The sequence below is a fragment of the Pan paniscus genome, chromosome 14 (genome assembly GCF_029289425.2).
Source record: "Pan paniscus chromosome 14, NHGRI_mPanPan1-v2.0_pri, whole genome shotgun sequence".
Taxonomy (NCBI): Eukaryota; Metazoa; Chordata; class Mammalia; order Primates; family Hominidae; genus Pan; species Pan paniscus.
In genome coordinates this window covers 77,120,483-77,138,133 of record NC_073263.2, presented here as the reverse complement: position 1 = coordinate 77,138,133, position 17,651 = coordinate 77,120,483, and the positions used below count along the sequence as shown (strand labels likewise).

The following is a 17,651-nucleotide window of genomic DNA, read 5'->3' as shown; positions in this document are numbered from 1 at the left end:
CTGGCTTCCTGACCTCTACTACACAATGAAACCTACTTAACTTCATTGCCTCTCTTATATCTGGCAAAATAACTGTAACAAAAAAATTAGTGTTTTTTTAACAATTCTTAAGATGTCACAGGAAAATAAAATGTCAGACCTTAATCTATCACATAGAGAAAAAATAAGAATGTTATTTTCACAATTAATAACTGTATATCTTAAGAAGCTGATAACTTTTTTAAGTACATCATTACAAAATAAGTTTTAGATGATAGAAAAAAGGAATAGAGGAAACAAAAATCATATTAAAAATGCATCACTATATCTTACCTCAAGAACACATTATAGTATTTGCTGGTCTAACATCTGAAATTTTGAAATTAAAAACAAACAAAAAAGGTGCCATTGGCATTTCTCCCTGAAGAATGATCACATGTACTTAGATCATCAAATGAGGTCTTGCAAAACCAGTGGAAGCCATGACACGTATATAAACAGTGCTATTCATCTCACATGCATTTGAGTTTTGTAAGACAAGACCTTCCTGTTTAAAGGGCAACTGTCCTTATCCCTTCATTTCTCTGCTTGTAGAAGATAATCTACTTGCTAATGATATCATTGGTCAAAAATAAGGTTCTAGGTATGTTTAATAAGAAACGTACTGATTTATAAAAACTTTCTTAGAAGAATGTGTTCAGCAAAGATTAGGTTCATTCTTGGAACAAGTCACATGCCCTATAAGAGTCCAGGGCTGAGGGCCGGGCGCGGTGGCTCACGCCTGTAATCCCAGCACTTTGGGAGGCCGAGGCGGGCGGATCACGAGGTCAGGAAATCGAGACCATCCTGGCTAACACGGTGAAACCCCGTCTCTACTAAAAATACAAAAAAATTAGCTGGGCGTGGTGGCTGGCGCCTGTATTCCCAGTTACTCGGGAAGCTGAGGCAGGAGAATGGCATGAACCCGGGAGGCGGAGCTTGCAGTGAGCAGAGATTGCGCCACTGTACTCCAGCCTGGGCTACAGAGGAGATCAATGGGCTCCTCTACATTATATCCATTCTTACTTGGTTCTATTTATAGTTCACTAAAGCACTTCGAACTACTTCCTGCTCCTTTCTCCACTTCCTGCAAGCTTCCTAGTCTATGCTTTTTCAGTATTCAATTCTATCTAAAAACCAAAAAGGATAAAAATTAACTGCCAAGTCAAGGGAAAAAACTGTGTCTTATTCAATGTTTTTAATCTCATTGCCTAGCACTGTACATGACTGAATCACAGACACCCAAGGTATATTTCTAGAACTGACTAAAGATTACATCTCTACTTTAGTAGATAACCTAGCCATCTGTATGTCTATATACATCAGTGAAGCCTCTGTATAATGAGGAAAAGAAGTAGAAAAGATACCTTTGGCTCCTAATCTAAAACCCTAGCATTCATTAATCAAATCTGAAGACTACCTAAATTGCCTTTTAAGGAAAAGTATCATGAACCCTGATAAGAGAATTTAAATTTATTTGTTAATTTTATGTACCCACAAAGTCATCCTGTTATAAAAGTTATAAAACACGATGGTACATACAACAGAGCAATTTTACATCTGTGCTGCAAACTAAAAGTCACAGTTAGAATATTTTAGTGAAAGGTCCGGACAAAATCAGCAAGTACTGTAAATCAGTTCACTGCAAATCTACTCCATGTCAGCCAAAGCTAACAAGTACAAAAAGTACTAGGAACCAAACGCAGCCATTGTAGTGATACCAATTAGTATCAGACTGAGGACATAATGAATGATCCAATAGTAGATAAAATCATAACTTGATTAAATTCTAACCAGAATCATGCTTTTTAACTTTTTACTCATATCAACAATTAAATGAGATAGATATAAAGAAATTCAATGCAACTAATATCTACTGAATATATTGTTAGATCCTGACTCCAGATTGCCATGAGTCAGGCTCACCAGAAGCTATCTGAATACAAAGAATAAAAGCAGCTATAAAGACTACCTCTGGGAAATGGAGAAAGGGTAGAGAAGAGGGTCAACTTTTACCACTCACTTCTTCAAAAAAAAAAAAATCATTAAAATGTCCTACTTTTACAATTAAAAAAAAAACCCTGTGTTTGAAATGATCATATGCAAATACAGAAAGATAGGAAGGAAATTTTCTAAAATGTTAGCGGTTAGCTTGGGTGGTGTGAATCCACCTTTCTATTTTCTAGTATTTTATAAAAGCATTAGTTTTACAATAATTATATGTAGCTGTAAGTTACAAATCTATAGAACTGATACACATATGTATTCTATTTAAATTTACAAAACTGGGAGAAAACACAAAATGATGGTCTTAAAACTATACCAAAAATATTTTTCCAGACTGCTCACAAAGATAATTATCTATACATGCATTTGCAAAGCCATCTCTACACAGTTAATTAGAAGCATCCCATTTACATCAAGCAGGATAAAAGGTTTCATAACCTCTATCACCAGTCTTCTGGCTTTTCAAACTTAAATATTGAGTAATAAAATAACCAAAAAAAACCTCTGACTAACTCAACAAATTTTCACAATGCCTCTAAAATTTTGGCCAATTGAGAAAAATAATTAATAAATTATAGTATTTGGCTGTTAAAAAATCTTCAGTCAACTTATTCTTTTTATTCTATGGTCCAATGACAAATTTTTCACTAGATAAAGAATATTTAAAATTATTTGTAAATATGTTTTGAGACCCTTGTATGTGAGGAGCTAGGAGCAGTACCCACTTCACCTCTACTGCCATGGCAAGGCAGGTTTCATTTTATCTTCCTTTTTTTTTTTCCAGACAGGGTCTTGCTCCATTGCCCAGGCTGGAGTGCAGTGACAACAATCACAGCTCACTGCAACCTCTAATTCCTGAGCTGAAGGAATCCTCCTGCCTCAGCCTCCCAGGTAGCTGAGACTACAGGCATACATCATCACAGCCAGCTACATTTTTTTATTTTTTAGTAGAGACGTCTCACTATGTTGCCCAAGCTGGTCTGAAATCCTACACTCAAGCAATCCTCTGGCCCCGGCCTCCCAAAGTGCTCACTAGCTGTGAACCACTGCACTCAACCCAGTGTATCCTTTTACCAGCCAATAAGAAAACTACGTCTGGGAGGTTAAGTGCTTTTTCAAGGCCACCTGCCAGAACTCACATGCAAGGATCTGAACACTATGGCACCTATTTACTTTTCCAGCTTCATTTCTCTCTGCCCAGAGTATCTTTTTGGTACTTTATTCTCTAACTTGGCCACAATGAACTCCTGAGAGTTTTCAAACTGTCTATAACCATCTCTTCCCTCCAGGTTTTTGCATACAAACTAGACTTAAAAACCTAGACATACAAACGAGTCTTAAAAACCTGTTCGTTCCTGTCCCTAAATTATAACAAATTCTTCCTCATTCTTTAGGTGACAGTCAAATAACAAAAACTCTGATTTTATAAATTAAAAAAATAGATAAAATTCACTTTCCTTTCAAATTTGTTCTTAAAGCCACCTCCTCTGGTCTTTAGTGGTCTGTTCAGGGCAGCCAGAGATTCTGCCTTGTTACTAATTTATTAATGATTTGAATTATGATGTAAAATTATACTTACCTAGCAATTACTTGATATTACTGCCAGTAAACTAGTATTAACTGCTAAATGTAGAAGTAGGAGAATAACTATTAGTTAAATGAGAAAATAGCAGTGTAGAAACTAGCAAAAATAAATTTTAATGAGACAGAATAATTATTAAAGTACATAATGAGGAAACACTGAAAACACTTTATGTGTGGATTAAGAAAAAATGAAGTTTACTTCACTGCAGGCTCAATATGGACTAACTACAAAATTGCCAACAAAGGTGATACAATGTTAGTTTGCTTTAAAAGAAGGATCATTTAAGATAATGTAATAGCCCACTGTACTCGACATAGATTACTCAGCAGAAAATATGCCTATAGGAGGCATATTTTATGAAAGTCAATGACCAAGAAAAGAAAGCCCAAAGGCAGGTGACCAGTATGATAAGGTTCTGGAAGACATCACAGCTAAAGTTTCTAAGCATGTTCAGAGAGGACTTAAATTACTATGATCCCTGTCCCTGGATATTTTTAGTAATATCATAAAATAGCAATTGGGAGCCAGGTACAGTGGCACATGCCTGTAGTCCCAGCTACTCAGGAGGCTGAGGTGGCAGAATTGTTTGACCCCAGGAGCTGGAGGCCAGCCTGGGCAACATAGTGTGACCTCCATCTCAAAAAGAAATAAATTTTTTTAATTTAAAGAGTTTTTTAAAGAGCAATTAGATTTACTCTATGGTTTCAATGAGAATGATAGACAACTGGAGAAAGTTACGGGAAAGCAGATTTTGTTTCAATAAAAGAAATATAATTCTTCTACTTATATATTATTATTATTATAATAAAAAATTAAACCACTTTAAGAGATAGAATGCTGCTCATTGAAATAGGCAAAGGATTCATGACCGCATTAAAGATAATGTTGGGAGATCTTCTGGAGCAGGAAAGCAGCTTTATAAGATCTATTCATTCTTCCATCTGACAACTACATATTTGTTGATGGCCCCGTGAGCCTGGCACCGTTCTCATACTTCAGACGCATCCCTGCTCTCACAGAACTTATATTCTAGTGGTAAGATACACATGATAAACAAGTATACACATAAACAAGATAATTTCACAAAGTGGGAAGTACTATGAAGAAAATAAAACAAGTGAGGATGACAGTACAGATTTGGGGGGCTAATTTAGCTGTGTACTCAAAGACTCACTGATGAGATGACTTGAACTTGAGCCACAGATGACAAGAACCTACCATGAAACAAACAGGAGTGGATGACTCAAGCAAAGGATGAGCAAGTGCAAAGACTCTGAAGCAGGAACAGACTCCACATTCAAAGACTGCAGCACAGCATGAGCGGGTCAGAGATGGGCAGTACCTCCTCATTCAGCCATGATAAAAGCTTGAAATGGAGCTGGATGCCATTATCCTTAGCAAACTAATGCAAGAACAGAAAACCAAATACCGCATGTTCTCACTTGTGAGAGCTAAATGATGAGAACACATGGATACAAAGACAGGAACAGACATTGGAGCCTACCTGAAGGTGAAGGCTGAGGAGAGGATCAGAAACAATAACTATTAGGTACTAGGTTTAGTACCTGGGTGATGAAATAATCTGTACAACAAATCCCTGTGACATGAGTTTACCTATATAACAAATCTACACATGTACCCCTGAAGCTAAAAGTTTAAAAAAAAAAAAAGTTTTAAGTATCTTCTAAGGACAAGCATTGGAAGACCAGTAGAGTATGATAAGCAGGAAGTCATAAGATGTGATTCTCATTTATTTAAGGCCACTTTGGGTGCATATGGAAATTAGATTTTAGGGAAGCAAAAGGAGAAGCAGAAGAACTAGTTAGGAGCCTACTATAGTTGTCCAAGCTAAGGATGGTGGCTTGCACTGTGGCAGCTGAAATGGAATAGCCATATTTGGAATAGCCTTTGCAAGAAGAGTCCATAAGAGTTGCAGATCAATTAGATCTGAGGAATGAGAAATAGAATATTAAAAATAGCCGACATTCATGGAGAGCATGCTTTGTTCAAGACATTGTTCTACATATTTTATATGTAGTAATTTGATCCTTATAGTGATCTTACAAGATTAGAAGAGATTATAAGAAATGAAGGAACTAGTTGTTTGAGGCCAGGCATTTGAGACCAGCCTGGGAAACAGAGTAAAACCATCTTGTCTCTACAAAAAATACAAAAATTAGCCGGGTGTGATGGTGCAAGCTTGTATCCTACCTACTTGGAAGGCTGAGGTGGGAGGAGTGCTTGAGCCCAGGAATTCCAAGGTTACAGTGAGCTATGATTGTGCCACTGTAATCTAGCCTGCCTGGGAGATAGAAAAGACCCTGTCTTTAAAAAAGGAAAAAAGAAAGAAAGAAATTAAGGAACTAAGACACAAAGAGGTTAGATAACTGCCCATGGTCTCAGAGCTGGTAGATAGCAAAGCAGAGATTACAATCCAAGAATCAAATCAAGATACTACGGCCTCCCTGGAATGGCAATCTGAAAGAAGAATCAACGGCATCAACTCATCACCTCAAACACTGCATGGATGGCTATGCCCTTGGAAGATGGGGAAGAAAAGGGTTTAGAGCAGAGATGGGAAGATGAAAACCCATATTTCTTTTTTGGCCATATTAACTTTAAGGTATCTATAAGACATCCAGATGGAGATACCAAAGAGTTAGCTGAATATACAGGTTTCCAATTTGGTGGCAATGTTAGGGTTTCAAGGAACATGGGGTCATCTATGTGACAACTGATGGTATTAGAACTATACAACAGAAAACATTACTAGGGCAAGAAAACACATAGAAAAGATGAGCAGTCTAGGATGAAGTGGCTGAGGCGCTCCTTAGAAGTTGGAAGGGAGATGATCTGGCAACAGAGACTCTTCGAAGCAATTAGGAAAATAGAGGACAATCAGAATTCTCACAGAAGCCAAGAAAAGATAATGTTTCAATAAAGATGGAGTGAGCTATTCTACCAAATGCTGCTGAAAGGTCAAGAAATATGGTGACAGAAAAGTGATCACTGGATCTGGCAAAGTGGCAATCATTAGTGAACTTGACAAAAAAAGTTACTACGAAATGGTACACACAGAAGCAAGCTACGCAGGAATGAATAAGGAAAAGAATGTGAGATGAGGTAGCACTTGCAGCAGCTATGAACAATTCTTTGTGGAAAGTTTACAAAGAAGGAAAACAGGTAAGGCAGCAGCTCAAGGAGGACAGGATAACAAAGATTTTTTCCTAAAATGGTATCTACTAATTAGAGAATTCTTATGATAATTTATATGATTTATTTATTGTGATTATTTAAGGCAATAAGCCAGCAGATGACCTCTAATTCTTTTTCTAACTCTAAGCATACAGGCTAAATAGAATAGTTATGCTAAAGTAAATTTATTTCCCTTTTGATATTATGCTAGAAAATATTTTGCCTCCTCAATAAAATCACAAGTAGGAATAACAATCATTGGGGTGGAGAGGGGTCCATATAAACAAAAATCATTAGTTCTAAAGCACAACAATATGTAAAATATACATAATGTGGTTGTACTGTACTCAAATCACAAAAAATAATCACAATGAAGATTTAGTATGGTCATAAATAATAATAATTGTCTATATCACATTCTATAAATGTTGTAATTCTTGATGTTTAATTATCTGTAACTTTCTATCAGCTGCAAGCTGCATTTACCCCTTTAAATGCATAGGTAAATAAAATAGAGTTTAAAATGTTTAAATAATTTTTTTGATCACTTAACTCATTTTATTCTGATTAAGTCCTACCTGTAGCATAACACAGTATCCTTAAAAGGGCTGACAGCATAATAACCAACAAGAGAAATCACTGTCTACCACATCTGCTGAGACACATGGTTACTAGCTAATGTCTAACAATTAATACTCATCTGCATATAGTAGACATGTGATGGCCATTCTTATACAACACTAGGCATCATCAGAGCCTAAAGCAGTATTTGCTCACATTGATTATAATAACAACACATGCAATTACCAGATGGTAACAGAGTGAGTTCAAGATCCTACCATTCCATTAGGTTGAGGAAATAAAAGAGAGTGGGATGGATATTGCTGTTAGGGTTTATTCATTCTCCAAATTCTAAGTCAGTTAACTAAATTTCTATCCATCTTCTATCCTTGGTTCTGCCACTAAAACATAGAGAATAAAGAAACAACCACAAAATTTTTAGTTATAACCGTTTCTTACATACTTGCCCATTATCCCACTAAAAGCACATTATTTCTTTAAAAAATAAATTTAAAACAAACTAAATCATGCCAACGCATGCCAGATATAGTGTACAATCATATACTAAATAACATTGTCTGTTTATATCATCTCAGAAAGGTCTCCTGTCACTATTCCATGTATTACATTTTCCCTGATGGTCTCTATCAAAGCACTATGTTCTTTTTCTTATTGTACTTATAATAAATGCTAATGACTTGTTTGCTTGTTTACTGTCTTTCAACTGGATTGAAAAGCAGAAAACCATGAATATTTTAATCACCAAAGAATCACCAGCTCCTGTTCAGATTACTGGTATTAAAAAAGATGCCCCTAAAATATTAATGTGTTTGATAGTTTTTCAAGACACCCTAGAAACAAGGTCCACTAGCAGCTGAATCACAGGACGTAAGTTCTACTTACACAAACTTAGTTTGTTAAAACAATTAACATCATCTAAAAAGTTTTGTTTTTTAGTCTATTGATATGGCTAATTACATTGATTTTTGAATGGTGAACCAGCTTTGCAACACCAGGATAAACTGCTCTTGGTCATATGTTACTTTTTATATATTTTTTGCTGCATTCTATTTGCTAATATTTTGTAGAGGATTTCTTACATCCATGTTCATGAGGGATACTGATTTGCAGTTTTCTTAATATGAATTGTCTAGTTTGGCGTCAGGATAATGCTAGCATAAAATGAGTTAGGAAGTGTCTTTTTTTTTTTTTGAGACAGAGTCTTGCTCTGTCATCCAGGCTGGAGTGCAGTGGCACAATCTCGGCTCAATGCAACCTCCGCCTCCCGGGTTCAAGCGATTCTCCTGCCTCAGCCTCCCAAGTACCCGGGATTACAGGAGTGTATCACCACGCCCGTCTAATTTTTGTATTTTTAGCAGAGACGGGGTTTCACCAGCCAGACTGGTCTCGAACTCCTGACCTCAGGTGATCCGCCCACCTCAGCCTCCCAGAGCACCAGTGCTAGGATTACAGGCGTCAGCCACCGCGCCTGGCCGTCTCCTCTCTTTTATGTTTATGTAGAATTGGTATTATTTCATCCTTAAATGATCATCTCAAGAGATGCAGAAAAATCATTTGCGAAAATTCAACATAGATTCATAAGAAAAACTCTCAGCAAACTAGGGGGAAAAGAGGAACTTCCTTAGCCTGATTTAAAAAACATTTACCAAAAACCTAAAGCTAACATATTTAATGGTGAAAGATCAAATGTTTCCTCCCTAAGATAGAGAGCAAGACAGAGGATGTCTCTTTGTCCAGGGAATTTGCTACAAGCTTTGAAAACCAAAAACCAATATTTTTACGAACACGGTGAGTTGTTCCTTGGTGATGAGAAGGAAGATAGTGGAGGTAAAGGGAGTATGATAAACTAGGAGAGCAGTAAAAAATAAATGAGCTGTTGAGAATGAAAAAAAAAAAAAAAAAAAACCAGGGTAAAATAAGGCACACCTGAGCAGATCAAAAGTTTATACCTGGTAGCACTTACTCTTCTGAGTGGCTGGGAGATGTTCCCTCCTCCCTCCCCAACCCCCAACCTCCAACACCCAGAAGGAACTTAAATTGCTGTAGATTGCAAAGAATGGCGTGGGAACTATTAAACTGAGCTTTCTTTGATACAACAGCAACTAAATGTCCAGCTTTAAAAGACTGGAAGATAAAGGGGGCGTGGCGGGGAAGAAAAGTGACTTGATGGGGCAAGAGATGATTGGAAGATGATTTCATAGTGCAGGCGGTGGATGAAATTACAAGGACTGGGTGGGCGAGTTTACAAAGCTTGGAGTCAGGAAGTGTGGGCAAATTAGTCATCCAAAAGGTACACCGGTAGGAAAATCATGGAATCGGCACTAACAGGAGGCAAAACGAAGAAGGAAGGGGAATAGGAATACAGGGTAAAAGTCCCTCCAAACCTCAGACCCGGAGTCCCCAAGATACGTGGTGACTGCGGAATGGGACCAGAGGAGTGGTGGGAGAATCTCCAGGAGCCAGGTGGCAGCGAGATGGCCCTTTCTGAAAGGGGCGGACCCGCGTAAAGCCGAACAAGAGGGGCCCTCAAGAAATTAAATCCCAGAATCCCTGGAAGCGTGGAGGTGGAGTCCAGCAGGGAAGCGGACCGAGCAGACAGAAAAGACTCCGAGGTCCCGAGCGACAGACACCTCACTCACCTGGTTGGTGACCTGAAAACGAAACAGAGAACACGCTTTAGAGACATACCACCGTGGACTCGCGGCAGCAAGCCGGCTCCCTCTGCACCTGCCCACGGCCCAGGGCTGCCCCGAAGCGCGCCCACCTCGGGATTGGCCTCCAGCGGCAGCCAGCGTTGACCCTCCATGGCCGCGGTGCCCGGCCCTCCAGCTCTGACAGCCGCCGCCTTCGCCGCCGCCGCCGCTTCCGCCCACGCGCGCCTTGACCTGGGCCCTCCCAACACACCGCCCGGAGGAGGAGCGCCTAAACACCAAAAAGAGTTTGACGGGCCTCTCACCCTCTTAACCGCTCCGTGCAGGGCCGTAGGTCAAATGTCATATTTTAAATTAAGATGCTGTCGAGGAGAAAAAAAAATAAGCCAATTTCCTATTTCGGGAGAAAAACAGTATCTGAATCCACAGTCCTCTCCCCTCACGCTTGGACTCTTCCGAGCCGAGCCTTGCCGAGCGCTCGCGTTCTACGCATGCGCCTTGCGCCTGTCTGGGACCGCGTGGTCACCCGCACCCTCCCATTCTTGCAGTGTCAACCGACTGCGCTAGGAGGCGTGCCGCGGAGTCCTATTCTGAGACAGACGCCAGGTGGCTACCCATTGCCAGGCAGCAAGGCCGAAGGACGCCGTGCAGCACGGTGCTGTTGTTCCTTTGTCGGGGTGCAGGAGTGATGGGTTGGCCTTGTCCTTGCGGGAGGCAGCGGGTATTTCTATATATCCGATTCCATTTGACAAAAAATGTCGAGTACTAGAAATCACTGTACTAAGTATTGAGGACACAAAGTTGAGTTCACTGTGGAGTAGAGGCAGTGGACAAGACAACGGAGAATCAGGATAAAAAGCGTGGTACCTATATGATAGTGATGGCATGAGGTGTGCTGGAATTACGGAGGAAGGGGGAAGAGAGTGTCCAGAAGTCTTCCTGAAAAAGTGGATTCCTGGACTGAACCCTTAAAAGATGGTAGACTTTACCTAGGCAGAGAGGAGGGTGCTGTGAAGAAGGGAAAACGCACTGTGGCTGCAGAGTAAAGGGTGCTGATTAGAGGTGATGCTGTAGAGGTAAACAGAGGCAACCCGGTCAAGACATCTGGGCTTCCTGAAAACAGCAAGGAACCACTGAAGGATCTTAAGCAGGATTTGTCATGTATCTTTTTCACCAAACTGCAAATTCCAGGAGCCCAGTAGCAGTGTCTCTTTTTTCTTCTTCACATTATTTATCCAGGGCCTAACCCAGTGCATGATACATAGAAAATGCTCAGTAAACATCTGAAGAATAAATGGGATGATCAGATATGCAGAAACATCACTTGTCAATAATGTGAAAAACGTGTGAGAAATAAATGCTGAAAAAATTAAGACAGTAGCCACGGAGAAAGGCACAGATTAAAGAAATTCTGTTTTAAGGGATGATGCCTTTGATGAGCAGAAGTTATCAATGATAACTCCATAAATTTGACCTGGGGAAGAGTGCATATTACTATTCTGCACCTAATAGAGGAAATTCAGGTAGAGAGCCGTTAGGGAGTCAGAAAAAGATAATATTATGCTGAGCTTATATTTCTTGGGAAACTTCCAACTCTCCCACCCACGTTCTTCTGGCCACTGTTCTTTGACTTCAGAGGTATTTCATTACCTTAACTCCTCTTCATCGTTATCTAATGGATTGCTGCTATACTCACCTAACACTTTGGCTTGGTAAAACTTGCAGTGTCCAGCTCGTGATGGGCTTAGTTGCATTATCACTAGAGTTACATTGCCAGACTCTTAGTCTCTGCTGGGCTCAGTGCATGCCAGGGGCTGCTTTTCAAATTACTTACTATCAAAGGAATTGCCTTGTTCCAGATCCCTGAGGTTCTGCACTGTGATTCACCTGTTAGGGTTGCATAAGACTCACATAGCATCTTTATCTTCCAGGGACACTAGCAACATTGGATCTGCTGAGACACAAGGCCGGACAGCAAGACAGTTTGCATCCCAGCAGGGACTTGCTGCAGAGCACTGTCTTGCTACGGATCCACTCAAATTGGCAGCTTTCCATACCACCCAATAAATGTGTTGAAGCTGTATTCCCAAGTGTATATTCTATCTCCAAAAGCCAAAGAGGCCCAGTAGGTTCTCTGCCATTTTGCTGTGAATAGGAATTGCAAGATGCAATAACTTGTCTTTCACCTTGCAGAGGTTGTCCTAGCACACCCCAGACCTTTAGACCCATAAAACCCTTACAAATGTAGGACTCTAATTTGTAGAGTTAAACTGTACATTTTAACTTCCACCATCTGGTTTATATGGTTTATACAGTTTAACTTACACCGTCTGGTATGGATGTACCTATCATGGTATTGAGGGCAGCATGTCTCAGAGGTGCATAAAAACACCTGGGGAATATGAAATGCAGATTTTGATTTAATAAGTCTGAGACGGAGCCCAAGATTGGGCATCACTGGTTCTAATTTTTTAATCTTCCCTTTACCCACATCCTTTGCCATATAACTTTGAAGTTTTACAAAGTTCTGTCCATCCTCATTATTTATGGGTTTTGCATTTTGAACCTGCCTACTTGCTAAAATTTATTGGTAATTCCCAAATCTATACTCACAAAGTTGTCATGGTCACTCACAAATATTCACAGGATGACAAAAAATTTTAGTTCCCAGCCAAGGTTGAGCAAGGTGATACTCTGCCTTCTTCTTGCAGCTCTTATACTGGAAACAAGAGTCCTCTTGATGGTCTATTTAATGCTCATTTTCCCATTTTTGAGATTTTTGTCAGTGAATTCAATGTTTAAAATGGCCCCCAAGCATCGTGCTCAACTGCTATTTAGTAATCCCAAGCCCAAGGAGGCTTTCATGTGCCTTACAGAGAAAATACACATATTAGATAAGGTTTGTTCAGGTTTTCACTTACGGTGCTGTTGGCTGTAGTTCAATGCTAATGAATCAACAATATATATTACATAAGGTGTTTTTAAACAGAAATACACATAAAACAAGGTTATGTATTGATTAGCTAATGAAAATATTGTGACCACAGGCTCACAGGAACCTAACCTGTATTTCCCCTAGAAGCAACGATTTAGTATTTGCTAATTCAGTGTTCACGGCAACTTTATAGATCATCAACTAAAACATTGTACATCCCCTTCTTGTGAGTATGCACAATATCATCACAGGAGAAGATTTTCTTAAATATTTTACAGTTTTCAATTAAATATAGTGGCATGCCTATGCACAGTGTCATAGTGTCATGCCACTTATTTACATAAATCCATGCACTTTTAGTATCTTTAGCATTGACAGTATAATTTTGATGGTTGTCAAAGGATATAAAGGTTTATCGCTATTTCCTACTTGACTAAGCATATAGTTACATTTTGCAGCAACTGCTGAATCATACATCTTTGGAAATTTAATAGCTTCTATTCAAAGACAAGCAGGAAGTTTTTGACAAATTAATGTTTGATGCCTTAAGAGTACTTGTGACTCAAAAAACTGTTCTCTCATCCTAATACATTTTTTTCTTATATTCTGAGGGATTTGGTGATTTCTCCAACCTTAAACTGAAATAAGCAACTTGAGTAACTTATCTACTCAAAGCTATCCACCTTTTTTAGGAATTGTAAATTATTTGGTTGCTTTGCAAGAATACATGGAATTGTGGCTATTCCTCCAATAGTCCATATTTGCCTCACCAGTGCAAGTTTGCAACCTGTTGTTCTGTTCATGCTTATTTCCATACCCAGTAACTTTTTGTTTTGCCAAATTACAGCATAGCCTTTTAAAAGACATTTTAAATGTCAATGTTTTAAAATTTTATTTTTCAATTTTTGGGGATACTTGGTAGGTATATATATCAAAATGGGTACATGAAATGCTTTGGTATAGGCATACAGAGTGAAATAAGTACATCATGGAGAATGGGGTATCCATCCCCTCAAGCATTTATCCTTTGAGTTACAAACACTCCAATTATACTCCTTAAGTTATTTTTAAAATGTACAATTATTATTGACTATAGTCACCCTATTGTGCTATAAATGGCAATTAACCATAGTAAATATAGAGCAAACAATACTCATAATTCTATAGAAGTGTAGAAGAGCTATGAAGAAGTTCATGCATGCACCTGCAAAAACAACTGAGTCACGACTGCTACCCTGATTAACTGTCACTTTAAGAAGCCATCTGAGGCTGGGCTCGGTGGCTGACACCTGTAATCCCAACATTCAGGGAGGCCGAGGCGGGCAGATCATGAGGTCAGGAGATCTAGACCATCCTGGCTAACATGGTGAAACCCGGTCTCTACTAAAAATACAGAAAATTAACCAGGCGTGGTGGCGGGCGTCTGTAGTCCCATTACTCGGGAGGCTGAGGCAGGAGAATGGTGTGAACCCAGGAGGCGGAGCTCGCAGTGAGCAGAGATAGTGCCACGGCACTCCAGCCTGGGTGACAGAGCAAGACTCCATCTCAAAAAAAAAAAAAACAGAAAAAGAAAAAGAAACCATCTGATGTAATGGTCACTATAATTCCTGATGTAAATGTGAAAAAATACATGTCTAAGAATTGATGAAATTTGCTATTTGTACAACACCTGACTTAAGTTTGTCATCACAGTTGTAACCAGCCCAGGGAATCTTTCACGTTCAGGCCCCACCTAACTGCCCCTAGGGCTATGGGGTTGGGGGGGGGGGGTCAGTCTCTCTGTATACCTGTAACTCATTCATGGCACTTCACCTTGACTACTCACCATCTTATATTACTTATCTTAATAGCAGTATGTCCAGCTTCCTTCCTGCTGCATGGGTTTGTACCCATCATCTGCCTTGAATGTATGTTGTATTGCCAAACTATCATTCCTAAACGTGGCCTTTTGGCAGTGCTTGAAAACATACCAATGCCTTACGTAATTAGGCCTTGTCCTCAGAATGAACTCATTCTCCACACTTGATCAGAAATCATGACTATCTAGCTGTGTTTCTCTAAACCGGCACTTTACCTACTTAAGTCTTGTTTTTTGTTTTTTTTTTTTTGGAGACAGAGTCTTGCTTGGTCGCCCAGGCTGGAGTGCAATGGAGCGATCTTGGCTCATGGCAACCTCCGCCTCCCAGGTTCAAGCAATTCTAGTGCCTCAGCCTCCCAAACAGACGTGCACCACCAAATTTTTTGTATTTTATTTTATTTTATTTTATTTTATTTTATTTTATTTTATTTTATTTCTGAGACAAAGTCTCATTCTGTTGCCTAGGAGTGCAGTAGCGCGATCTCTGCTCACTGCAACCTCTGCCTCCTGAGTTCAAGTGATTCTCCTGTCTCAGCCTCCAGATTAGCTGGGATCACAGGTGTGTGCCACCACACCCGGCTAATTTTTGTATTGTTAGTAAAGACAGGGTTTCACCATGTTGGCCAGGTTGGTCTCGAACTCCTGACCTCAAGTGATGCACCCACCTCAGCCTCCCAAAGTGCTGGGATTACACCATGTGAGCCACCATGCCTGGCTGGTCTCACTTTTTTTAAACACTAGACTCTTCAACCTTTAAGCCGAAGGTTGAAAACTATGTCTTGAAGTTTTCAAATGTGTGAAGTAGACAGGAGAAATGAAAGAGTGATGTAAGGACTGTGACAACTGGAAGGCATAAAACTTTTCTAAGTGCATTCTCATTCGGAGTCTCTGATATAGATTGTTTTTTGTTTTGTTTTGTTTTTCAATCATGTGAGTAGGCCAAATTTGGCCTAAAGGCTAAAAATTTTAAGTCCCACTTTAAACTCTAAAACTTCCATGATTCTAGGATTAGTGATCATGCTTATTCCTGGTTCTGCATCTTACTGATGCTGCTTGATTACCCCACCTCCCCCCCACCCACCACCACCACAACACACACAGAATCACTCATCTTCTTGAATAACCTGGAGTACAAATAAAACAGTCAATTAGCAGAAAGTAGCTGAGGAGCATTTCAGCAGATACACTGGGAGTCAGGAATCTCTCCAGAGCTCTCTGAAATTAGATTGCAAATTGTAAATTAATACCAGACTGCTTTAAGTTTTACTTATTAGCTAGGTGCTGTTGCTTACCATTCCTGAACTTCAGTTTTCTCACCTTTAAAATAGAGATAATGTATGATCTACATAACCTATAGGCTTCTTTGGAGTATTGAATATCGTGCTGATGACAATAGCATCTAGCATTTATCAGCACTTACTATGTTCAGAACCTTTGTTACATGCTTTACATACAAGATCTCATTTATCCCTTAATAAAAACCTTGTGGGACAAATATTGATAGCTCTATTTTTACAGCTAAGAAAGCTGATGCTCAGAAAAGCCAACTTGAATGATATCACACAGCTGAGTGGTAGAAGAGGGCTTTAGATTCAGGCCTAGGTGACTGTCAAGATCGCAGCACTCATTGTTATGCTCTACTCTGTCAAATTCCTACTGCTGCTATAACAAATTACCATACATTTAGTGGCTTAAAACAACACAAATTTGTATCTTATGGTCTGAAGTTCAAAAGTCTGAAATGGGGCTCACTGGGCTAAAATCACAATGTTGACAGGGCTGTGTTCCTTCTGGAAACTATTTGGGAGATATAAGGGAGAGTCCATTTTCTTTCCTATTCCAGCTGTTTTTTTTCTTTCCAACTTATATTAGGTTAAGGGGATACATGTATAGGTTTGTTACATGGGTAAATTGTGTGTCAGGGGGGCTCAGCATACAGATTATTTCAACACCCAGGTAATGAGCATAGTACCAGATAGGTCATTTTTCAATCCTCACCTTCCTCCCACTCTCTACCCTCAAGTAGGCCCCAGTGTGTGTTCCTTTCTTTATGTTCATGTATACTCAGTGTTTAGCTCCCACTTATAAGTGAGAACATGTATTTGTTTTTCTGTTTCTGCATTAATGTGCTTAGGATAATGGCCTTCAGCCCCATCCATGTTGCTGCAAAGGACATGATTTTGTTCTCTTTTATGGCTGTGTAGTATACCATGGTGTATATGTACATTTTCTTTATCCAGGTACACCACTGATGGGCATCTAGGTTGATTCCATGTCTTTGCTAATGTGCCCATTCTAGCTTCTAGAAGCAGCCTTCCTTCTTTGGCTCTTGGCCTCCATCTGTCTTCAAAATCAGCAAAGGCTGGCTGAGTCTCTCACATGGAATCTGTCACTCTAACACTCCCTCTCTCTCTCTGACTCTAACTCCTCTGCTTCTACCTTTCATCTTTAAGGACCCTGTGAATACACTGGACTCATCTGAGTAATCCAAGAAACTCTCCTCCTTTTAAAGTCAGCTAATTAGCAACCTTAATTCCCCCTTTTTATGTAATTGTGAAAGTTGTAAGAATCATAATGGAGTCACTTGTGTTAAAAAGAAAAAAAAGGGCTGGGTGCAGTCACTCACGCCTGTAATCCCAGTACTTTGGGAGGCTAAGGTAGGTGGATCACCTGAGGTCAGGAGTTCGAGACCAGACTGACCAACATGGTGAAAGCCTGTCTCTACTAAAAATACAAAATTAGCTGGGCGTGGTGGCGCATGCCAGTAATCCCAGCTACTTGAGAGGCTAAGGCAGGAGAATCACTTAAGCTCAGGAGGCA

General features: G+C 39.6%; 1 protein-coding gene across 5 annotated transcripts in view; it reads right to left on the bottom strand.

Annotated features, from left to right (window-relative positions):
• Window positions 1-10,253, bottom strand: part of UCHL3 (ubiquitin C-terminal hydrolase L3) — a 56,087-nt gene extending 45,834 nt beyond the window's left edge. Inside the window, exons 1-2 of one of the 5 annotated variants that reach the window (XM_063595813.1) lie at window positions 10,152-10,249; window positions 10,027-10,038 (exon numbers count right to left, since the gene is read on the bottom strand). In XM_063595813.1, coding sequence (XP_063451883.1) covers window positions 10,027-10,038; window positions 10,152-10,193 — 54 coding nt within the window. In that variant the 5' untranslated portion in view covers window positions 10,194-10,249. Of the gene's footprint in view, window positions 1-7,612; window positions 9,849-10,026; window positions 10,039-10,075 lie in introns of those variants that run through there. The other 4 variants (XM_055096845.2, XM_055096843.2, XM_055096844.2 and 1 more) reach the window with 4 other exon arrangements.
• Window positions 10,254-17,651: the final 7,398 nt, after the last annotated feature.